Below are 20,772 nucleotides of genomic sequence, written 5' to 3' on the forward strand. Positions count from 1 at the left end.
GTTACCCCTGCCCTGCCATAGGAGCAGAGCAGGGCAGGGCAGTGCAACACCAAGCACACACATCCAGGGTGCAAGTGGAGCAAGCAGAATGGGGCCCCCACACCCCCCTCCCCCTGGGAACCTTTGCCCAGAGCAGGCACAGCCCTGTGCCTAATATACATGTAACTGGGGGGAGGAAGGGGGAGGGAAGAACAGGGTACTTAAGGGAAGCTCCCAAGGAGCCCAGCCATGGAGCTGCTGCTGCCAGAGCAGAGCCATTGCTGCTGTAGCAGTAGCCCAGGAAGGCAGTCCTTTCCTTCCCCTCATCCAGAGTCCCCTACTCCAGGAGCTCAAGAAGCTTGCTACTCCTCTAAAATGTATACTTAAAGTGGCTTCAGAAGGGGAGGGGGAGCTGCTGCTCAAGAGCATGCAGCAGCTGTTCCACTGTAACTGTGGACCCCATGTGTATGAGCCTCTAACCATGTAAGTGTAGCAAAAGCACTACAACTTTAACTTTGCTTTATCTGTGGTCAGTGTTGGTGCGATTAAATTCTCACATATCTCCGGAAGCTCATGCGCAGACATGCAGTGGAACAACCAGTGGACGCTCCTGAGCAACTGCTCCCCCTCCCTATTTGAAGCCACTTCAAGTATATGTATGTCCACTCTGCCAGATGCCTCTGCATTATAATAGTTACCACTGTGTGATATAGTGACACTGAGACCTTGAAATTGCCTTGCTTTAGATTAAGTTGACACTGATATTATGGTGCAGTTTCTTTAAAGGTGTCAATATCCGTAAAAACTCCTGCTTCCATGTTCAGGATTTTTAAATAGAGAATTTGTGTGTAGCATGAGCTTGCAGGGGTACAAGTGAGAGCTAAATCGCACCAACTTTGACCCCAGATAAAGCAAGGTTAAAGTTGTAGTGCTTTTCCTACATTTACACGATTACAGGCTTATACACATATAACAGTTACAGCGGAACAGCTGCTGCATGCAAATTGGGAATTTTCTTAAACTCCCAGAAATTTCTTAGAACTTGAAAATTAACTTTCTTTTTCTTTCACAACCATCAAAGGTTGTAACTGGTAGCCAAGACCTTGTCCCTGCTAACTCCAGGGTTCCTTTTCTGTTCCTGTTTCCACAGTAACATGTCCACTCAGTGAAAATAGCAAGGGTTTCAAAATACAGGCTTGGTTTCAGCTTACCCTTACCTTATTTTCATCATAGCCAAAAGTAAAAAAGCTGCATAATAAGAACTGTTAGTGCTAGCTTTCAAGGGTAAATAAGTATGCCTAAAGCTAAACTGAAGTACAGTTAAAAACTTGGGTTTTTTAATGAAAATTGATCACTTTTACTCTCTTTAAATGATCCAGGTTCTATTTAGCCAAGTTTTAACTAATTTTATTTTTTACTTGATTTCTGTGGTGCCTAGAATAATTAAAATGGCACTGTACAAAGAAAACATAAAATTATAATTAAATGAAAATTTGTATCAAAGTACCCTAAAGGAATAATCATGTATAAACTTGCTTAATTGATCATGATCATATTTGATATGGTCCCTTCTTTGAATAATTAAAGGCACAAGCTTGAATCCACTCAAGAAATGTGATTATACTATGCATTGCCTTGCTGCTGTGTTGTTGCTTACTAACGGCACACCCATTCTGACTATAAGATCTATAAAAATGGCACAAAAATATAAATTGTGGGGAGAGGTGGGTTTAGTGATTGACGTACCAAATGTGCTTTCATCTCTTGAGTGATGAAACTGTGCAGCTTCTGTGCCAGACTATAGTTTGAGGGATAAATTTCATCCCATCATGCATTTCGCTATCAGACAAACCCTGATTACTTTTGCTTTGTGCAGGGATGGGTGAATTTTCCCTGCAGGAAATATAGCATAGATGGAAGAATTATACCCTAATATCAGTCATACTAGCTATACAGTTTTTAATGGCCTATGTGTACATTCTTTTTTAAATTTGATATAACACTTCTTTGTATGTTTGTAGACATAATATTGACAAGAGTACCAGTACCTTATACCTTTACTGGTCTCTGAGAGAAAACTGTGCTTTGATACTTTGTTTTTCTTCACTTATAACCAGATGAATCCTAGGCAATGGAGCCATATCTCTGAAAGTGCCAAAGACCTGGTACGCCGCATGCTAATGCTGGACCCAGCTGAAAGGATAACAGTTTATGAGGCACTGAATCATCCTTGGCTGAAGGTAATATAACTAGCAGGGTAGCATATCAAAAGTTCCATGTCCTTAGAAATAATGAAGTGTTGATTTTTTTGCTTGTGCTCTTCAAATTATACATCAGGTTTTAAAAACACAGAAGCTTGTTTATGTGCTTTACCTTGGTGGGACCCAAGTGGTCAGGACCTTGCTGACTTGAGCCCCTCATGTCTGCAAGAGTAGAATTGCTTCTTATGGACCACGGGGGGGTGTTAAGGTTCAGACAGTTGTGCTAAATAGAAGAAAGGAGAACAGCACAGTCCAGCTGGGAGCATGTAGCGTAAAGTTCAGACCAGCCAGAGCAGGCACTGCACCTCACACAGCACCTGCTGCAGCCAGTCAAGGACCCGCACTGCACTCGGTGCCTGTAAGTACCCCATGTAGTTCAGGTCCCAGATGGGCTGAAGCAGACACTGTCTGTGTCACCGTTCCCAGAGCAGGCACCTCACGTGGTGCAGTCCTGCTGGGATGAGTATACCATGTGCAGCATTAGCACTTGCTTCTGCCTTTCTGGGATCTGCACTACATGCCCTCAGCTGGACTGTACCAGATGTTTCAGCCGCTCCAGGATCTGCATCACAAGCAGCACAGGTCCGAGACTGGCTGAAGTTGGCACCAGTATGCTGAGGGAAGAAAGAGGGGGTCTGTGGACCCGATTCAGCCTGTGGACCAGCCCCACACCATTCATTCAGTCCGCGGGGCCAAATGAGTTTGACAGCTGTGCTTAATTGTAAATTTATAGTATTGAAGAAAGGAACCTGCAGTTACAAAGATCACTATATGTTACCAGAATGAACACTTACATCATAATTACTTTATATTGAAATTATGAAAGTATTAATGTATGAAAGCAACTACAATACATTATATTTTAACCACTTAATTTTAAAATCAGACAGTTAAGAAAAATATTTGTCTGCTTTGTGATCAGCATTGCATACAATGAGGTGTTTTTAAAAGACTTGTGTGATTGTTCCTATCTAGTCTTATTAATGACATTCTGAAATACATAAGACAAAATGAGAATGCTTGTGCATATATTGATCTGCACAGTGCCACTAGCTTTAACTGAATCAGAGTGCCTTTTCCCCCTAAGACTGCCTTTTAAAACTTATAATTTCTGATATGGTATAGATATCTTTTTATTCATACTGTTTTATTCTTGAGTTCAAAACTTTCTATTACAATAAATATAAATAAAATACAACATAAGGGCTGCAGAACTCATTGCTGTCCCAAATTATTTTACTTGAATTATTTTGTAATTCTTTGTTTTAAAAAAAATCATGCTTTTTTTTTGTGCCTTTTTTTTTTTGCCCATTCCGGAATCCAAGCACTTCAGCTTGTATCAGAAGCTTCTTTGAGGCTTCCTTTTATTTTATCAATTCCCAGCTTCTTTTATGATTATTTAGTGTGCATTTTTGGCTAATTTCTTACTGTTTTATATTGGAATACTTTAATAAGACTACTTAATTATTTTTTTTAAGGAGAGAGATCGCTATGCATACAAGATTCACCTTCCAGAAACAGTAGAACAACTGAGAAAATTCAATGCAAGAAGGAAACTAAAGGTAAAATGAATCTGACATTAAGACAGATGTAATTGTAGTAACTTGAATTTTTATAGCTTTTTAATTTTTAAAATATAAAGAAAAAAATCTAATACCAGATTCTGTTTGAATGACACTTTGTATAAGTATCAGAGACCCCATTTATCTACAAAAGATGAAACAGCAGGAGTCAAAATTAATGCCAGCACTGCTTTAATTTGCTTCAGTGTCATACCAAAGTCACTAATCAGCTCATTTTGGTCTTTTGGTTTCACTTAAAGTTGAGTGTTTATAAAATGAAATCAATCCAAAATACAAAGTTTGAAATATTAATTTAGTCCAGTGATCATTGGTTTATTGTTCTGCATCCGTTTGAAATAGTGTAGTTGGCTAAAATCAGATTGTCTTGTCCTGAATCAAGATAAGATATTGGGACAAACACAAACTAACTATACTGTAAGAGAAATTAGAAAAACACATCTGTTTGAAGATCTGTCATTGGCAGCCATTGGTCTCAGGAGACATGGAGATTGTGCCTATGGTGGTTTACCACAGTTTCTTGAGTGGCTGAGGAGTCCAATGCACGACAAGCAGATCCTCCAGCAAGTTACACATACAAACTCAATTGAGCTTGCACTGGCATGCCAAGTACCTTCTTGTTTTGCCTGTCTCTGTCTCATCATCAAAACCCCAAAGTCTGCAAAGTTGCACAAATATTTATTAGACTAACACTTTTGAGTATATGATTGTTAGGCTCTGAGGTAGAGGATTTATTTATTGGTCCATCTCTTCTTTAGTCTTTGAAGTTGGACTAAGAGTACTTTTTCATGGCGGGGAAGGAATTGTTTTTTCTTTTTCCTAATAAATTCTAAGCATAACTTTTAAACTATGAAAACTATTACTGCAGTCTGTTTTGTTCCTTTACAGCATTAACCAGTTTACAAAATTGTCATTCATGTGCCAGAGTATATTTTAATTTTTAGTATTAAATTTTAGTTGTGATGTTGTATGTTTCATGTCCTCAGTTGTATCAGGACATGAAATATCAATTGTATCAGGACAAAAAAAGAATAAACATCTATCTGGCTTTAACCAACATGAAATAAGGAAGTCCACCATAAGGTGTTCATAAAGGATATAATGATTCTCTTTGGTTTTCTGGGAGTAGGTTGTAGTTCTTCACAAAGGGGTACTTTCAAGTATGTCCCCTAAGCTTTTAGTTGCATATAGGAGCAATTTCCAGTTTTATGGGAAAGAATGCTGCCATTCTGTGAAAACACTACATAGTTTCCATTCAGAATCATCATACAGGAGGGGTTTCAACTTGAACCTTGTCTAGGTTCACCAAAAGTTTCAAGAACTCATTTACCAAGCCTGTGCCAAGTTTTACCATATGTAATAAAATCCACAGTCAGATGAATTTTTACTTTTGGGGGGAAATCTATACCTGAGTAACAAGTGGGAATGAATGACAGGTCATGCTTCTTGATTGATTAATAATTTCCATCTAGGCTTAAATATGATCTGGAAGTGCATTTTTAAACTCAACTTACCATACCTGTACTACTACTTCCCAGATCTATGAGCCACTGTCTGGTATGATCATTCAATGTGTGGATTCCATTTACCCCATCTGTGCATTTGTAAAGATTGCAGGTTTTAATTAAATGCTGTGCTGTTTGTTGAGCATTGCATTCAAACAGGGGACAGTCCAAGATGTTCATCTTGTGAAACAGAGGACAGTCCAAGATGTTCATCTTGTGAAGTGGTATTTTGAAGCATCTGTATCTGGATTTCAGTCTGTTCAACTTGACCCATGCTTCTCTGTCAAGGTTGTGCCCAGTGGGGTTCTTGTTTGGTGTTGGTATAAAATACTGTAGAAATAGATCTGACCTTTCCCAGCGGTTGACCTACTCCGTTATGGCCCATAAGTTTGATTCAGCATCCCCATTCTCTTCCAGGAGCTTGTGGGCTTCATGTACAAACAATTTATGACTTTTAAGCCTCTTAAGCTTCCATCAGTTTGGGTCTTCATTTGAGAGTTGGAGCAGGTTTTCATCATCTCTTGTCTATATTGGGAGTAGTGATGCTAGGGTCTGTCTTCTTATATCACTTGGCTTAGTGCCCAAGATTACAAGGAGTACACCTGTGTGTGTTAAGCTGTGCAGCCTGTTATGAGTCTCAGTGCAGTTAAGTAGTGTCAAGCTTTTTAATGTGACAACTTTTGCATCATAGAAGAGTGCAATATTCTGCTGGGGCATATACCATTGCAAGGGCAGTGGTTCTGAACGCTTTGAAGCGACACCCTGTGTTGTGCTGGCTAAACATCTTAAGGCAGCTGCTACTTGTGCAGAGATGTTACTGCTAACCTTCTGAATATGATGTCTATAAGCGAGGGAACAGTTTAATGTGACTCCTAGGTAGGTTGGAGTATACTCATGGAGAAGGATGTGGTTGCCTACTCTTGATAGTCAGTGTGGTTGTGGCTTGATGATTTTCCAGGTGGAAAAGTGAAGATACTGATTTAATGTCTGAGGTATATACATTGAAAAGTATTGTTGCTAGCATTGACCCTTGGGGGACTCCATTCTTCAGAGTTTGTATTTTGATTTTTTTTCTCCTTGGCTGGTATTGAGTTGGAATGATCTGCTGGGGATCATGTTCATGATGAAAGCACATAGCTTATGGTCAGGTGTCATAGAGTAGCGTTTGTCAACCTGTGGGTCACGACCCAAAAGTGGGTCTCAAGAATATATGAAAGGGTTCTGATCAAACTTTAAAAATGGATCAACAAACTCAAAAATGGATTCCCCTTTAAAAGAGAAAAACATGGGAAACTGTGGCTTTTCCCTTGCAGGCTGCAGAGTCCCAGTCTCCAAGGGGTTGCTTAGGGCCTCCCCTGCTGGTTCTGGAGCAGCAGGTTGGGAGTGATGGGCACCAGGTTGGGACTGGTCACTGATGTTTATAAATAGGTCCTGGTACAAAAATGTTGAGAATGACTGTCATAGAATACAGTTTATATTTGAGGCCTTGACGCCATACAGTGTCATGGGTGGCTGTGAGGTTGATAAAGACAGCACCTATTTTCTATGTCAGATGTAAGTAATGTAATTTGATCAGTGATATGCTGCTTTTGTCCAAAAGCAAATTTGTTCTTTAGGGAGCTGGGAATCAATGATGTTCTGTATTCTACTCAGGGTGATATGCATTCAGTAAGTTTGCATGTAATGCAGAGTAACGAGATAGGTCGGTAGCTCTTTGGATCCTCTGATGATTTATTGGAAGTCAAGATAGTAATGCCTACACTGCCTGCAAAATACCACTTTAAACTGTATTAGTTAAAACATGTTAGCTAGTATTTTTACACTCAATATTTTCCTGGTGAGGTCATGGTCTTGGGTCTTTTCTTAAGGTTGCTCTGAAAGCCAACCTGCCGCCTTAGCCTCTTGAACTTGTAGATGTTCAGTACTGTACTATGCTGTTTTCCCAACACTTTGTCGATTGTTGTTCAGGAGGTTTTCTGAAACTACTCACTGTTCATTGAGCTTCATGTCACACAAGAAATGCCCTAACAAAGTCGTGCCTGTGTTTCTTCCAGAATAAAAGTATCCCAGGATTGGTGTGTATGCACATCTCCCTTCTAGTCAGGATTATGTGAGCAGCTGAAGGCAGTGCTGCTTTTCTGCCATTGATTCAATGATACAGTCCCAAGATAACTACAGATATACTTAACAGTATCCTGAGTTAAACTGTTACTACCTCTTATTAGTGAAACTCTTTTAGGATTTATCCCAGGACACAGCCATGGATGTCTATACATTTTCAGTTTGCTTTTGATAAAATGGTTCATCCTAGGATAAATATGTCATATGTTTGTAGCCTTAGTACTTTATTATTTTCTAAATTTGGAATTCCCCACATAATATTCATTCTGGGTGCCTGACCTTAGCATATTTTCATAAAGTTATTTCTGTACCGCACTATAAGAGAGTCCATTTCTGTTTTCTGACTTTTTCCAGAATTAAACGTATCTTCGAACTTCAGTACTTTTTAGTTGTTGTTTAATGTAATGAGTTGTTTGTTGCAACAATTGGTACTACTCAGTGTTCCAGAATTGCAGTTGTTCTCAAAGGATGAAGACAGTTGTACCATCTTATTTGTATTACTCCATCAAAGTAATTTCCTTTTTCTTACCCTAGAGATAGACCACAACCAGCCCTACATAAGGTGCAGAAGTGAGAACAAGAACATTCAAAGAACCTTGTCTCACTTCCTGCATCCCTGCTCTGGAGGCATCACAGGTGCAGTCCTCATGCTCAAGGAGTTCAAAAACTGTTCCAGGTTGCCATCTGAAGCTTAGCCTACCCAGAGTGGGTGAGGAGAGAAGAGATTGTAACTGCAGCTGCCCACTTTAGCTGCAGCTCATAGGGTGGAAATAGTTGTTACCTTTCATCACCATTGTGGCCCCATAAAACTGTTTATGGTGGCACAAAGGCTAAGCACACAGGTACCCATACCTCTTGTCACACCACAAATAGTGACCACAATGAAAGTGGTATCAATCTGTATCTCTGTTTAGCAGCAGATGTCTATTTACTTTATGGCATTACAGCCTGAACAGGTGCCTTGGGAGCTTGAGGGACCCAATCCTATGCACACTGGAATTCTTCCATGATTTCGGGCCCCTCAAGCCCTAAAAGCACCTGCCTGGCTTTCCCTACTTACTGAGATATGTCCCTTTTATCTTCAGGACATGTCTCATTAAGCCTGGAAAGTGGAGGGATTCCCTGTTTACTACGGCACACCCTAGAGATTTTGGGGGCATATCTCAGTAAGCAGGGAAAGCCAGGCAGGCACTCTCAGAGCTTGAGGGTCCCAATCCTACACAGAAATTCCAAGATTACACAGGACAGGGCTTCTCAAGCCCTGGCAGAACGTTGCCTGTTGTCCTGTAGCATCAATAAATGAGACAACAAGCAATGTTTCACCAACTGAAGAAGATCAGCTGTGCCAGGACACATCCTGGCAACAGCCAATCTACAAGAGGAACATTTGTGGGATGGCGGACCAGATCCCAACCACACCCTATTACCAGTGCAGGGGAAGCCTGGCAAATAGCAAGCCAGATGCTTGGTGGTCCCCTGGCTGGGCATGCCGATCATCTGATCAGCACTGGCCACATGTTCAGTCTAAGGCACAATGGGAACCAGCCCCAAAGGTTTATACACATTTTTATCACACCATTAACTGCATGAACTTGTGGTTGGGTTATTACTTGTACACAATTAACTAGTTAATCACATCCTAAATGTTATGTCTGCCAGAGGCCTAAATGTCTGCAAGGTGGATTAAGTTCTGGTCCTTAATATATGTCTTTAAATGTTAATATTCTAGGCAGAAATCTTCATTGATCATCCCTTGAAATTAATACATCTATTAAAACTAACATGTCTATAAAAGCTTAACTTTTATCTCAGATACACCAGTGTTACCAAGGAAGGAGACCCTAAAACAAATAACTGAAACTTTAAAGATGACAGCTGCTTTCAGCCGTAGTGCAAATTTGTTCTGCATATGTATAAAGTAGCTGATTTACTAAAAGATTATTCTTCTTTGTGTGAGTTGTTTGCATAAGTAAGAAATGTGCTGTTATACCTCTGTGATGCATCACAATAGGTCATCCTGTCATTTGATTGTAACAGTCCAAAAACACAAGCGAATTTATTTCTTTTTAAATACTACAGACAGCTGCCTAATTTATTTCATTTTTAAAATGGTAAGAATTTTGAGAGAGTAAAAAATGAAGTGGGGAGTAGAGATATTTCTATCATAATAACTCATTCTCTCAGATTAGTTTAATACTCTCCTAAGTCTGAACTAAAATGAGATCAAAGGAGACCACATCAAAGCTTGAACTTGCACCTCTGGAGCCCCACCAAGACACCTCAACCACTCTTCCTCTGCACCCAGTGATTGCAGTGTAGTTGACTTTTAACACTGTCAGTCCCTTTCTAACCATGCAAGACAAATGGATTCCCCTGGATGGCTGCCATTGGCATGACAGATGGCACCCCTGCTTTCACATGAATTCGTTCAACATGCTCATTTCTGAGTAGCCGTTATCTTCTTATGAGGTTTCAAGACAATAGCTCTACCTTTGGTCTCTCAAACCGAATGATAAACCAGCTTGATGTCATTTGCAGTAGTTGTGGCCCTGTAGATAGAGGAGAGATTTCATGTTTGCTCACTCCAACAGTGCAGGGAATCTTGGGTGCTCCCATTCTGAGTGACTGAGAATGTTTGGAAGTGTTGTGCTTCTCGGCTGCCGGCAACTTAAACTTGTTGTTTTTTATTCAGGGGGCAGTACTAGCTGCTGTATCAAGCCACAAATTCAACTCATTCTATGGGGATCCCCCTGAAGAGCTGCCAGACTTCTCTGAAGACCCTACCTCCTCAGGTAAATAATTTCATTGAAAGCATACTTATCTGTCTTATTCAGTTTTTAAACTCACTTCAGTCCTGTGCGTTTGGTAATTCTCTGTCTTTCATAAAGCTGCATGTTAAGCTAGAGTTTAAATGTGACAATTTCAGTAGCTTTAATGACTCAGAGGACTTTGAAAAGAATAATTTTATAGAGTGTTACAAGCCAGCCTTCTGAATTTTTATTCAGCCTAAATGTGTCTTTATGTTTATCTGCGTATGTTTCATAAGCCTGAGAGTTTCCTCAAATTGTGATTTCTGTCATTGGGCACAAGTCAGGTTCCCCTCTTCTAATATTTTTCATTATGTGCATCTTTATCAGCTAAAATGTGTTGTTTTTCTTTTCTTAAAGAACAATGTTAAAAAAAATTATTTGTACAAGACAGTTAATGGTTTGCATAAATAAGCATTTTATATAACTGGAGGCAAGCAGAATTACTTGTGCTTGTTGCACATTTTCTTAAAAACGAAATAGTATTTTACATCCAGATTCTATAGCATTTATCAATACAAGAGCCTGAAAGGTTAGTTTACTAGAACAGCAGTTGGCAACGTTTCAGAGGTGCAGGTCAAAACAATGCATTTTGGGCTTTTCCTTGCTGCCACTTCTCCCTGCCCTTGACTACAGCCCAGGCACAGCTCCCAGCCACCTCAGCCCCGGTGCAGGCATGGGCAAAGCCCTTTGCCACTGGAACACTGCTAAAGCCCTCTGTTGACAACAGGCTGCTGAAGTCCCCTGGCTCCATAGGCTAGACATATGTTGCTGACCCTAGAATATGTTTCAGGAACTTAATTATGTTTTGGACTGGTGGAGGAAAACAGAGGAAGTTGACTTCTTATGTATTCTTTACAGAAAATAGGTATTATATGTTTTTTAAAAGTATTTCCATTTAACTAACGTAGTATCAGCATTTTCAAACTTGGCTACCCAAATTCCACATTTAGGGGACAAAATAGGAAGTTTGAGAATCAGAGGTGTTTGGTGCTTCAGTGAAGCCAACAGGAACTTTGGACCAGTTATTTAGATGTCTAAGGCTCCTGAAAAACATTAATTTGCAAGCACAATGGGATCTGAGCTCTAATCCCAACAATCATGCCTCTTGCCATGCCACATGTGCATGGCAGGAGACACAATTGTGGAATCAGGGCTCAGGTCCCAAACATGCCATATTGCTGATATGGGGGAACCCCAGATCATAATTAATTGTTTAATTGTGTCTTAAGTATGCCTGCCTGGGACCTAATTAGTCAGGATATAAGCACTTCACTTCAGGCACCTGGCTTTAATTATTCAATGTATTGCTGATGTGGCTTTTTTAGAGAGATCTTATTTTGGTGTTCTGATTTGGCTTTGTTTGAAGTACATTGAGAGCTTTCTTGTTTCCTGATGCTTCTTCAGTCCTGATAAAATAAATGTATAGGGTAGTGATGACAACTTTTCCTGTTCTGAAAGTCTAAGGTTCCTTATTTCAGTTTTCTGTCTCATATCAACAGGATATGCCTCTTCCTCATTTGTGTGATGTGGTTGCAGACATCAGTAGATGTCACAGGCCTGGGTTTTCCTCTTTTTTTTTCTAGCAACCATATGTTTGGAAACTTGCGTATGTGCACTCTAGAATCTTACAGACTGGCTCTCTTGTCACCTCTTACTAACCTCTGCAAGAAGTGGCACAGTAGATTGAATTCATCTGGGAGGGAACTAAACCAAGCTTCTGCTTCCCAAGATGTCAGCTATTGATTTCCTTGGAGACTAACCCAAGGTTCAAGAAACATTTTTTGGAAGGAAAAATTTTTCCTGGTGCCTGGCAGCTGGTTTAAAATTTGAATTCCCTAAGCTCGTAGCTCTGTTAGTTAAGGTAGAATATACTTCCTGAGGCTTCCAGGAAAAGAGCCATAGGACAGCTTCTAGTCCCTTCAAATAGTTAGGCACAAAAATCAACTTGACCCCTTTTCCCCACCCCCAACAAAAAGGCATTTCAAAAGCATCAGCTGTGTTTTCAAATGTTGTAGCCTGCTTATAACAATTATGTTAGCTCTTAGCCCTGGCATTTTCAAAATAAACTAATAGAATTAGGCATCAAACTGAATCTCAAATAGAAAGGTTGCATCTAACTCTTAGGTTCCTTTAATTCCCAGCCTGAATGGTTATGCCTTTATATTTTACATCTGGGATGACAGTACACATAAATATCCAGTAGTATGGATGCCTAGTTAGACTCTCAAAATATCTTATCCTGGTCAAAATATCTTATGTCCTCCAGCTCTACCCTTACACAGTAGCACAAAATTTCTAGTAATTCATTAACTTCAGTCTGTGATATTGCTCTTGCTCTCAGGTGATGCTGGACTCCTTGAACCTCATACCTGTGGAGTAATGGCCAGAGATACAAGGAAACTATAATAAATGGATAATAGTCAAGCATGTGGAAGATTACGTTGGGTATTTTGTCCAAATGGTCAGAGGGCTTTCCAGTGAGCAAAAGCAAAACATAACTTAATTTGACAGGAATTAAAACAGATAGTCTGCTGTTTTTAAATGAAGTTTATTCCCTACCACCACTGACATCCTTTTTGTTCTTGGCCCCTAGATGTTGCATTAGCTCTTTTTGTCCGTCCGGCCCAATGGACTGTGTGTAATCATCTCTCTAACAGCACATCCTCTTTGGGTTGACTAGTTCCTTCCTTTATCACCAAGGCTTCTTAAAGAGCATACTCCAACAACTTGCTTTCTGTCAAAGCTATCAGTACAGCAGAGCTCTGCACAGTACATGGCATGGTTTCAAATTCCAGTGTCCCTGTCACCACCACCTGCTGGAGCAATTCATTTTATATCTAAAGCATTGAAGTAGCCTTTCTCACTCTCACCCATCCTGAGGCTCAGTTTTACATTCAGAGTACTGTATAAGCAAGTACTGTTAATATGTGAAGACAAAAAAAATTATTCGAAGTTCAGGATTTTACTCGATCCTCCACTCATCTTATTGTTTATAAATACTCCAGGAATTTAAAATCAGTTTGTGCTAATTACATGATGCACTACTGAAGTACGACAATCAAAATGAATTTTCTTGCATTGTGTTCAAATGTACTATGTATTCAAATGTACTGTGTGTATATATATTTTTTTTATTTTTAGAGTTAGACATAGATTCATAGATGTTTGGGTCAGAAGGGACCTCAGTAGATCATCAAGTCTGACCCCTTGCCCTGGGCAGGAAAGAGTGCTGGGGTCAGACAACTCCAGCCAGGTACTTGTCCAGTCTCCTCTTAAAAACCCCCAAGGTAGAGGAGATCACCATCTCTTTTGGAAGCCCGTTCCAGATTCTGGTGACTCTAACCATGAAGAAGTTCTTTCTAATGTCCAACCTAAATCTGCTCTCCATCAGTTTGTGGCCCATTCCTACTTACTCCAAAGGGTACCCTGGTAAACAGAGCATCTCCTATTACTTGTTCCTCCTTCCCCCCTGCCCCTCCCATTGAATTTGTAGGCAGCCACAAGATCACCTCTCAGCTTTCTCTTGAGGAGGCTGAAGAGATCTGGGTCCCTCAATCTCTCCTCATAGGGCTTTGCCTGCAGGCCCCTACCCATACGAGTGGCCCTCCTCTGAACCCTTTTGAGGTTGTCCACATCCCTCTTGAAGTGCAGCACCCAAAACAGGACACAGTATTCCAAATGCGGCCTGACCAATGCTGCATAGAGTTTTTACATACGAGTTCTGTGAAAAAAATTTCCAAGTGGCTCCAAATTATTATTTTAAATTATAACAGCACCCTGTTGTTGCTGAATGCTATATAAATATGCAGTAAAAACAGTCTGTGCTCTAGGTAACAGCAACACAAGTATGCCTCTTGTAGGTTAGCTGTAAATTGACACCTGCTTACTTGTGTCAATTTACAACTAACCTACAAGGTGTAAATCAAATGTTAGTGTTCCGATAACTCTATAAGAAGTGAGTCATGAAGAATTTGAAGGAATAAGATAATGGCTTTATAGATTTTTCTGGGAAATTTGCTAAATGTTTCTTATCCAAAAGTGATTTCTTTTTATCACTGATATTTTCATTACGTGACTTCTTTTGGAGTACAGTGGACAACCGTAAACAACTAAAATTACAGTTTCTTTATAATTTTGCATTCAAATTTAATTAATACATCTTTTACTAATCTTCGTAGCTCTAAGATCTGAAGCTGGTCATCTTTTTTAAACTACTTCCAACCAACATTAAAACTATTGGCTTTTTTTTCCTTACATTATATTACTGTAATATAAAGCATTTTATTTCTGCAGATTTAACTTCCTTGCTCATCTGCTTGAGCATCAGATAAAGGAGAGAAAGGTCATGGAATAGCTTGAACTATTAGCTCTGGAGACTGAATTGGAAAAGATTGTTGTTCATGGATACTGGAGTCTTTTGCTGAGATTCAGAGTATTCAAGGTTTTAGCCCAAGAGTAAACTCCTGTGCTTAGCTAATAAATAGTAAACAGCACAAAAATCATAATCTATGCTTTGACTTTTCATTTAGATATGCCTTTTTGTAGCCTGACTTTCAGAACTGCTGAACAACTGTGAGACTAACTGAAGTCAGTGGGTGCCACCCACGCTCAAAATCAGCTCATTGGGGGTTTTTGGGGGTTTTTTAAGGAAAGCCAACCCTATCTTTCATTTAGGAAACCTTTAAAATATAGGCTCATTCTTAAGTTATTTGGTTATAGTGTATATATACTCTAAGAGTTAGTGATCATTTTGTAGTATCTTCATATGCCATCATTTGTTTTCATTCATTTCAAGTGGCTCTAAATACTCATATGAATGCATTTTATAATTGTTTCAGTTTAACCACAAAGTATTCCACAGCATGTTATCTAAAAGACTGACTGACAGGATGTACGCATTTAGTTTGTGCTGCAGGCTAACAACTTTTTGCAAAATTTCATGATCACTTCTGCTTTCTGAGTTGTGTGGTAAATGTCTTAACATAAAAGCAGCACATGCTTACTAAATGTAAAGCTGATGTTTAATACCTACATCATTGCAGTTCTGGGTCCTTTAATTGCAAGGTACTGAGTTCATATTGTCTTCTCTTTATTAACATAATTTGAAAATGATTTTTGTTTCAAGGTTACTATGTGTTAATTGAAAATCTCACATAAGAGTTTGTTCCTTCAGAGTCTATTTTGGCATAGTAATGATAGCTCTAGATAGGAATGCTTCATGACCAGCACTGAAAAGTTAAAAAAAAAAAAAGAAAGAAAGAAAGAAAAAAACACAAACTGCTAGCCTTTCACTATGAAAAAAAGATGTCTGGCCTAGGCTTAGGCTTTAGTGCTACAAACATATTTGTGAGTAACTTCACGCATGAGTCCTTCCATGAAATACAGCTTTCAGGATGCGTTCCTTAGTCTAGTGTTTAAAATACTAGTGGTCGCCATTCGCACCAAACAGAATGCAATATATATTACAGTAGTGGAAAAAACTGTGATCACCAGTTTTATATATGCTTGTTAAGGGCACAATGTGACAGCTTTTGACCATCAGCATTTGAAAGATACAACCGACTTGTTAATGGTACCATATTTACCTGAATCAAAAATTAAATCAAATTTAAGACAACCCCAATAATGAGATTCTAGACATGGAAAATATATAAATTTGTTATAATTTTCCATGTCTACAATCTAATTCTTGGAGGTTCATCTTAAATTTTGCCTCAGCTCTGCAGCAAGCAGCAGCAAGGGGTAGGTAGTGGGGAGCCAATGGCTTGACTCCTGCCCCTTGCCACCTGTCCCTACACCACCACTCACCCCCGCACCCCCACAGCCTTCCTCCCCATGGTGCCTGTACACCCTGCTACCTGCCCCCAACTTGCACTCCGGACACCTCCCTGACCCTAGTTTCGACTGCCCCGCCCCCTGCTGCCTGCCCCATGTGACATAAAAATAACAAGAATTCTGAAAATTTGAGTATTGCTGGTGGACTGTGCAATATAAATAGTTAATTGTATGAGACTTTTCATAAGGACCTTTTTGCTGATGTTAGATTTAACTATTTGAAATAGTGCTTTTTCATAGTGTTTGTATGTTTCCTCTTTCAATTATTTGAGTTTGTCTTCCTCTTCCTTATTGTGGAAATAAGATATATTTATTGTATCATCATGCCATAATGCTGCTAATTAAAAACAGAAGCAAAATATGTGCCTTCTAATGTGCCACATAACCTAAACTCCAAAACTCTTGCAAAACAAATGTAATTCAGTATTAGACCTGCTAAAAATTAAACTAATTACAGTTAAGAGTATGAAAGCTTACCTTGCAGCACTCAGGAATCTTTCATTTTTATTCATTTTCAGTGAATAGGTTATGAATTGTTCAAACTAACAGTAATTTATGTACATTACCTTTAAAAATTGATTCAGCCAGCATCAGAAAAAAATGTGGTGTTTTAGGTGCCTAGTGTGTGCAAAGGGGTTACCTTGCTACCTTTCCCAATTATAAATTATCAATTTATTTTTTTCCCTCCACACACCATTTGGCTCACATGTAGAAATATTTTAAAAATTTAAAAAAAATTCTGGTCATATTGTTTGTTTATAGTATTTGTAGCTAAACTAGCTTGCCAAGTTGCAGCTTTCTAACTTGCTTGTTCTGAAATCTTCATACTGTTTGTTGTTTGTCCAAATGCTGCCTTCCTACTAGGACTTCTAGCAGCAGAAAGTAGGTACCCCTTCGTTTTCCTCTAAGGCTTCTAATTCTGCTATAGTGTGTGGCTTTGCATGTTTAAACACAGCTTTTTTGTTTTCTTCCTTAGCTTGCCCTGTTTCAGTTTTAATACTGCCTATAGAAGGAAGAAAGTCTTCCGTTACCCTAGCAGGAATTTTTCAGAACAGTCAATCAGAGTTAAAAATCCTTCTTGTAAAATGTAACGCATTCGTTTAGAGGCAGTATTAAAATTAGTTACGTATTTCTTGTTTAACTATTTATAATCAGATCTGTACTTTACAAGTGAAATAAAAATGCCATTAAGTGCTATAAAGAAAAGGATAACATTTCCAACTTTTGTATTTTGATTCCCAAATTAATTTTCCCAAAGATCAGTGGATCTTTCTCCTGAATACTAAATATGTGCTTTAGCATGAGACATATTTTTAAGTGATTTTGCTTCAGTGCCTTTGCATGATATTTTGTTTTGTTTTATGTGTTGGTGTGATGTATAGTATATGCATATACGTACATGTATATGTGTATAACTGATTTAAAATGCTTATATGCCATATTTGTCGCCATATGTCAGGAATACTATAAAAGGATAGGAATAGAGTTGTGTTGTAAATTTAACTGCATGCTAAGAGAGGGGCTAAAATCTAAGCATTTCCAGAACCAACATAATTTATATTGGTCAGAACAAACACGTTTTCTCAGGATAAGAAGATGAATTTCTTCTGTGTCACTGAGAATAGTTCTAATCCAAATCACAACAGTTTCAAAAACAGCAAATTCTGTATCTTGAACTCAAGGTGAAATGTTACTTTAGAACCCTTGTATGTGTTTTGGGTCAGCAAATGTTGCCACTTTAATCGGGTCTAGATTCACATAGCAAGATGTGAGTTCTTGGTCTTGGGTCCTCTTTTCTAAATCCACTCTCCTACTGTTGATTTTTTTGCTTGTTTTTTTTCCTTTTTTCCCCCTCCTAAACTGACCTGCCATGAAATGGAAACTAGAGTTTCTAGACACCCACTCTTACCCAGCAAAGGGAAGGAGGAGAACAATCTGACACCTTTTCCCCACCATATGTTTTCAGTGAGAACATTAATAGTGAGCCCTCTCTCAGCAGGCAGGAAGTGTAGGAGTGGTCTTTCCTCCAACAAGTTTAGACTGCTTTTTAGCCACCAAGAGGAGGTTCATTTGTGGTTGCAGGAAGAAGAAAGTTGTGTGCCTTCATATGAGGTAGACTGGCAGGAATGAATTGGGGAGGGCTTTTGTCAGGTGCAGCTGTGCTTCTTGTTTAATTGTGGGTCTCCTCTGAAAAGTGAGTACATAGAATGGCACCTTCTTGTTCAGCAAATCTACTCTGTCTGCATCTTCAGCCATTCTAGGTAAGCCATATCCAGGGGCAGATTAAAGAAAAAGGCACAAAAAGGAGGAGAAAGGCTTCCTGTAACAGTCCAGCATGGGTTTGTGAAGAAGAAGAAAGCCAGAGATGTACTTTGAAAGTATAGATAGATACATAAATATACCATTTAAATTGAGCCTCAGTTTATTGTTTCTTTCCATTGCTTCCTTCCTTTTCTCATGTTTCTATATCCATTTCTTTAATCCCTTCACTTCTGGTTTGTATGTACCCAATCTCTTCTGTTTTTACTCTCAATTTTTTCCTGTCTTTCCCTCATTGCTTTTCCTAACTGTGCCTGTTTCCTTCTCCCTTTCTCAGCATTTTCTTCTGCATAACTATGTATGTGTTAAACTTGTACCCACTACTTCATTCCAGAGCTACCAAAAATCTGCACCTGCCCATCACAAGCGTTTGCAGATGTAGTAAGCTGTTGCCTCTGATTTTAATTTGAGCTTTTGAGAACCGGGGTACACTGAAGGAGAGGAGAAAGGGAGTTGTGAAGAAAACTGCGGTAGAAACCAACCTGTTCACCTTTGCTTTCTCTCAGTCTGAAAGGATGCAGCAGCACAAGTGAATGCGGGAGTTTGTGTCAGCATTTGTCAGTCCATCTTCCGCCTTTAATGAAAATGGTAGAGTTATGCTTTTTTCTTATCCTGTTAACCCACAAAGCTAGCATGGGTAAGAGGCATCCAGATGGATTGTATTATTTGATATGCAGCAGTTGAGTTGTTAGGGATATCTTCCCTCAGAAGAAACAAGAGAGACTCTGAAATAATCTAAGGTAATGGCTTTTGAACCTTTTACCACATACTTGCAAAATATTGATGCTCATACCCCCGTACTCTCCACATATTCATTCCTTAGGGGGTATGTCAACACCAGCATCAACTCACAGTAGTACCATTAGTTGGTGTGTGTTGACCAGTCAGAAGCTTCACCACCATTATTAACATTTAGGCGTATACCCCTTGGCAAAGTGCTGCATACCCCTGAGGGTACACATACACCCATTTGAAAACCACAGATCTAGGCATGGAGAGAATAATGGAAGTCACTTCATTTGTACATCAATAGAAGTTACACCAGGATCAGAAATGGACAGGTATGCAGCTGTTGTAAGGTAGTTGCACCCGGTAGGTGGCTAATATTGCCCCTCATTGGTAGGGGAAGAGGTCATCAGCCAACTTGCCTTTCACAAACAGCTACTCTGGGGTGGATGAGTTTGTACAGATGTTGCTAAGAAGATGGTTTAAAATAAAATATTTTGTTCAGGTCTTAAGCAATGGATATTCTGCCATTAGTAACTGTCATATTCCATATTGTGGAGCTGATCAGTGTTTGGTTGTTTGCAGGGGGGAGGGAGGGGGTGTTTTGTTTCGTAAAGCACATTTATTATGGAATCAGAGAGCAATAACATCACACAGTGCTGCTTTTAGACAGTCACTTTTCCTGAGCAGTGCCGCTCGTTTTACTCACTCATCTGTATGCACAGAAATATCAGTGACTTCACTCAATTCTCCTTATATTCTCTCTTCACTGTTCATATATTTTTGCTTTCCCTGTTTCAGCTGTTAGCCTCATACTTCATCAGGAACTATTTGAGTAAAATGTATATAAATCCTACTTTCTGAAGTTCCAGTAAACAGTGTTTCAAAGGCCAATTTTTTTTTTAATTTTGCTTCAGGGCTGGCACAGAGGAAGACAGGTAACAAGTAAAATAGGAAGTAGGAACTAAGTTAATTGTGCGCAGACTGAATTTGTTGCAGATTGCTGAATTACATTTAATGGTTAACTTTGATTAGACAGTAAGTATATTGGATGGTAAATTCTTTGGCACAGAACCATAGTTTCTCATCTGTTTAGAAAAGTATATAGTGAGGCTCTGATCCAGATCAAGGCTTCTGGATTTGTATACAGTGCTAATCATCATAAAAAGAAACAGTCTAAGTGCTTGATTTTGGTTCAGGAACCTTAAAGGAACATTATATAGTTATGAAAATGTGAACGTTTCAGATTTACATTAGTTAGATTTTATCACTGCTACTTTAATATAAATGTACCAGGGTCTTTTTTCTTCTAGACTTGTTCCCTGACTTAATTATTGCAAAGGACATGTGCCAGGGAATGTGTTGCTAAGCACACATTTTATTAGCATGTATCAAAGGGCTGCAGTTTTATTGATTTGGTAATACCTCCTACAACAGCTTTTATTGCCTATTGGAGGGTAATTCATAACTGTCCAAAGCTTTAAATAAGAATGTTTGACTTCAGGATATAAAAGGGTCTGAAATTTCATGCAGTCCACTGTAGCTAGAAATCCCCATAGCTTGCAGTGAGAAAGAGATCTGTTTATTTGACCCAGCTCTCAATGGCACAGTAGTGAATTTCAAAGTTAAGTTACAG

General features: G+C 39.1%; 1 protein-coding gene across 17 annotated transcripts in view; it reads left to right on the forward strand.

The window, feature by feature from the left end:
• The window catches only part of CASK (calcium/calmodulin dependent serine protein kinase), a 419,258-nt gene that overhangs the window by 279,026 nt on the left and 119,460 nt on the right, over positions 1–20,772 (forward strand). For 11 of the 17 annotated variants that reach the window (XM_019487242.2, XM_019487243.2, XM_019487245.2 and 8 more), the window contains 4 exons: positions 2,097–2,219; positions 3,719–3,802; positions 10,139–10,238; positions 16,956–16,973. In XM_019487242.2, coding sequence (XP_019342787.1) covers positions 2,097–2,219; positions 3,719–3,802; positions 10,139–10,238; positions 16,956–16,973 — 325 coding nt within the window. The remainder of the gene's footprint in view (positions 1–2,096; positions 2,220–3,718; positions 3,803–10,138; positions 10,239–16,955; positions 16,974–20,772) is intronic. The other 6 variants (XM_014611198.3, XM_059720794.1, XM_059720791.1 and 3 more) reach the window with 1 other exon arrangement.

This window comes from Alligator mississippiensis, chromosome 1 (genome assembly GCF_030867095.1).
Source record: "Alligator mississippiensis isolate rAllMis1 chromosome 1, rAllMis1, whole genome shotgun sequence".
In the NCBI taxonomy this organism is placed as follows: domain Eukaryota; kingdom Metazoa; phylum Chordata; order Crocodylia; family Alligatoridae; genus Alligator; species Alligator mississippiensis.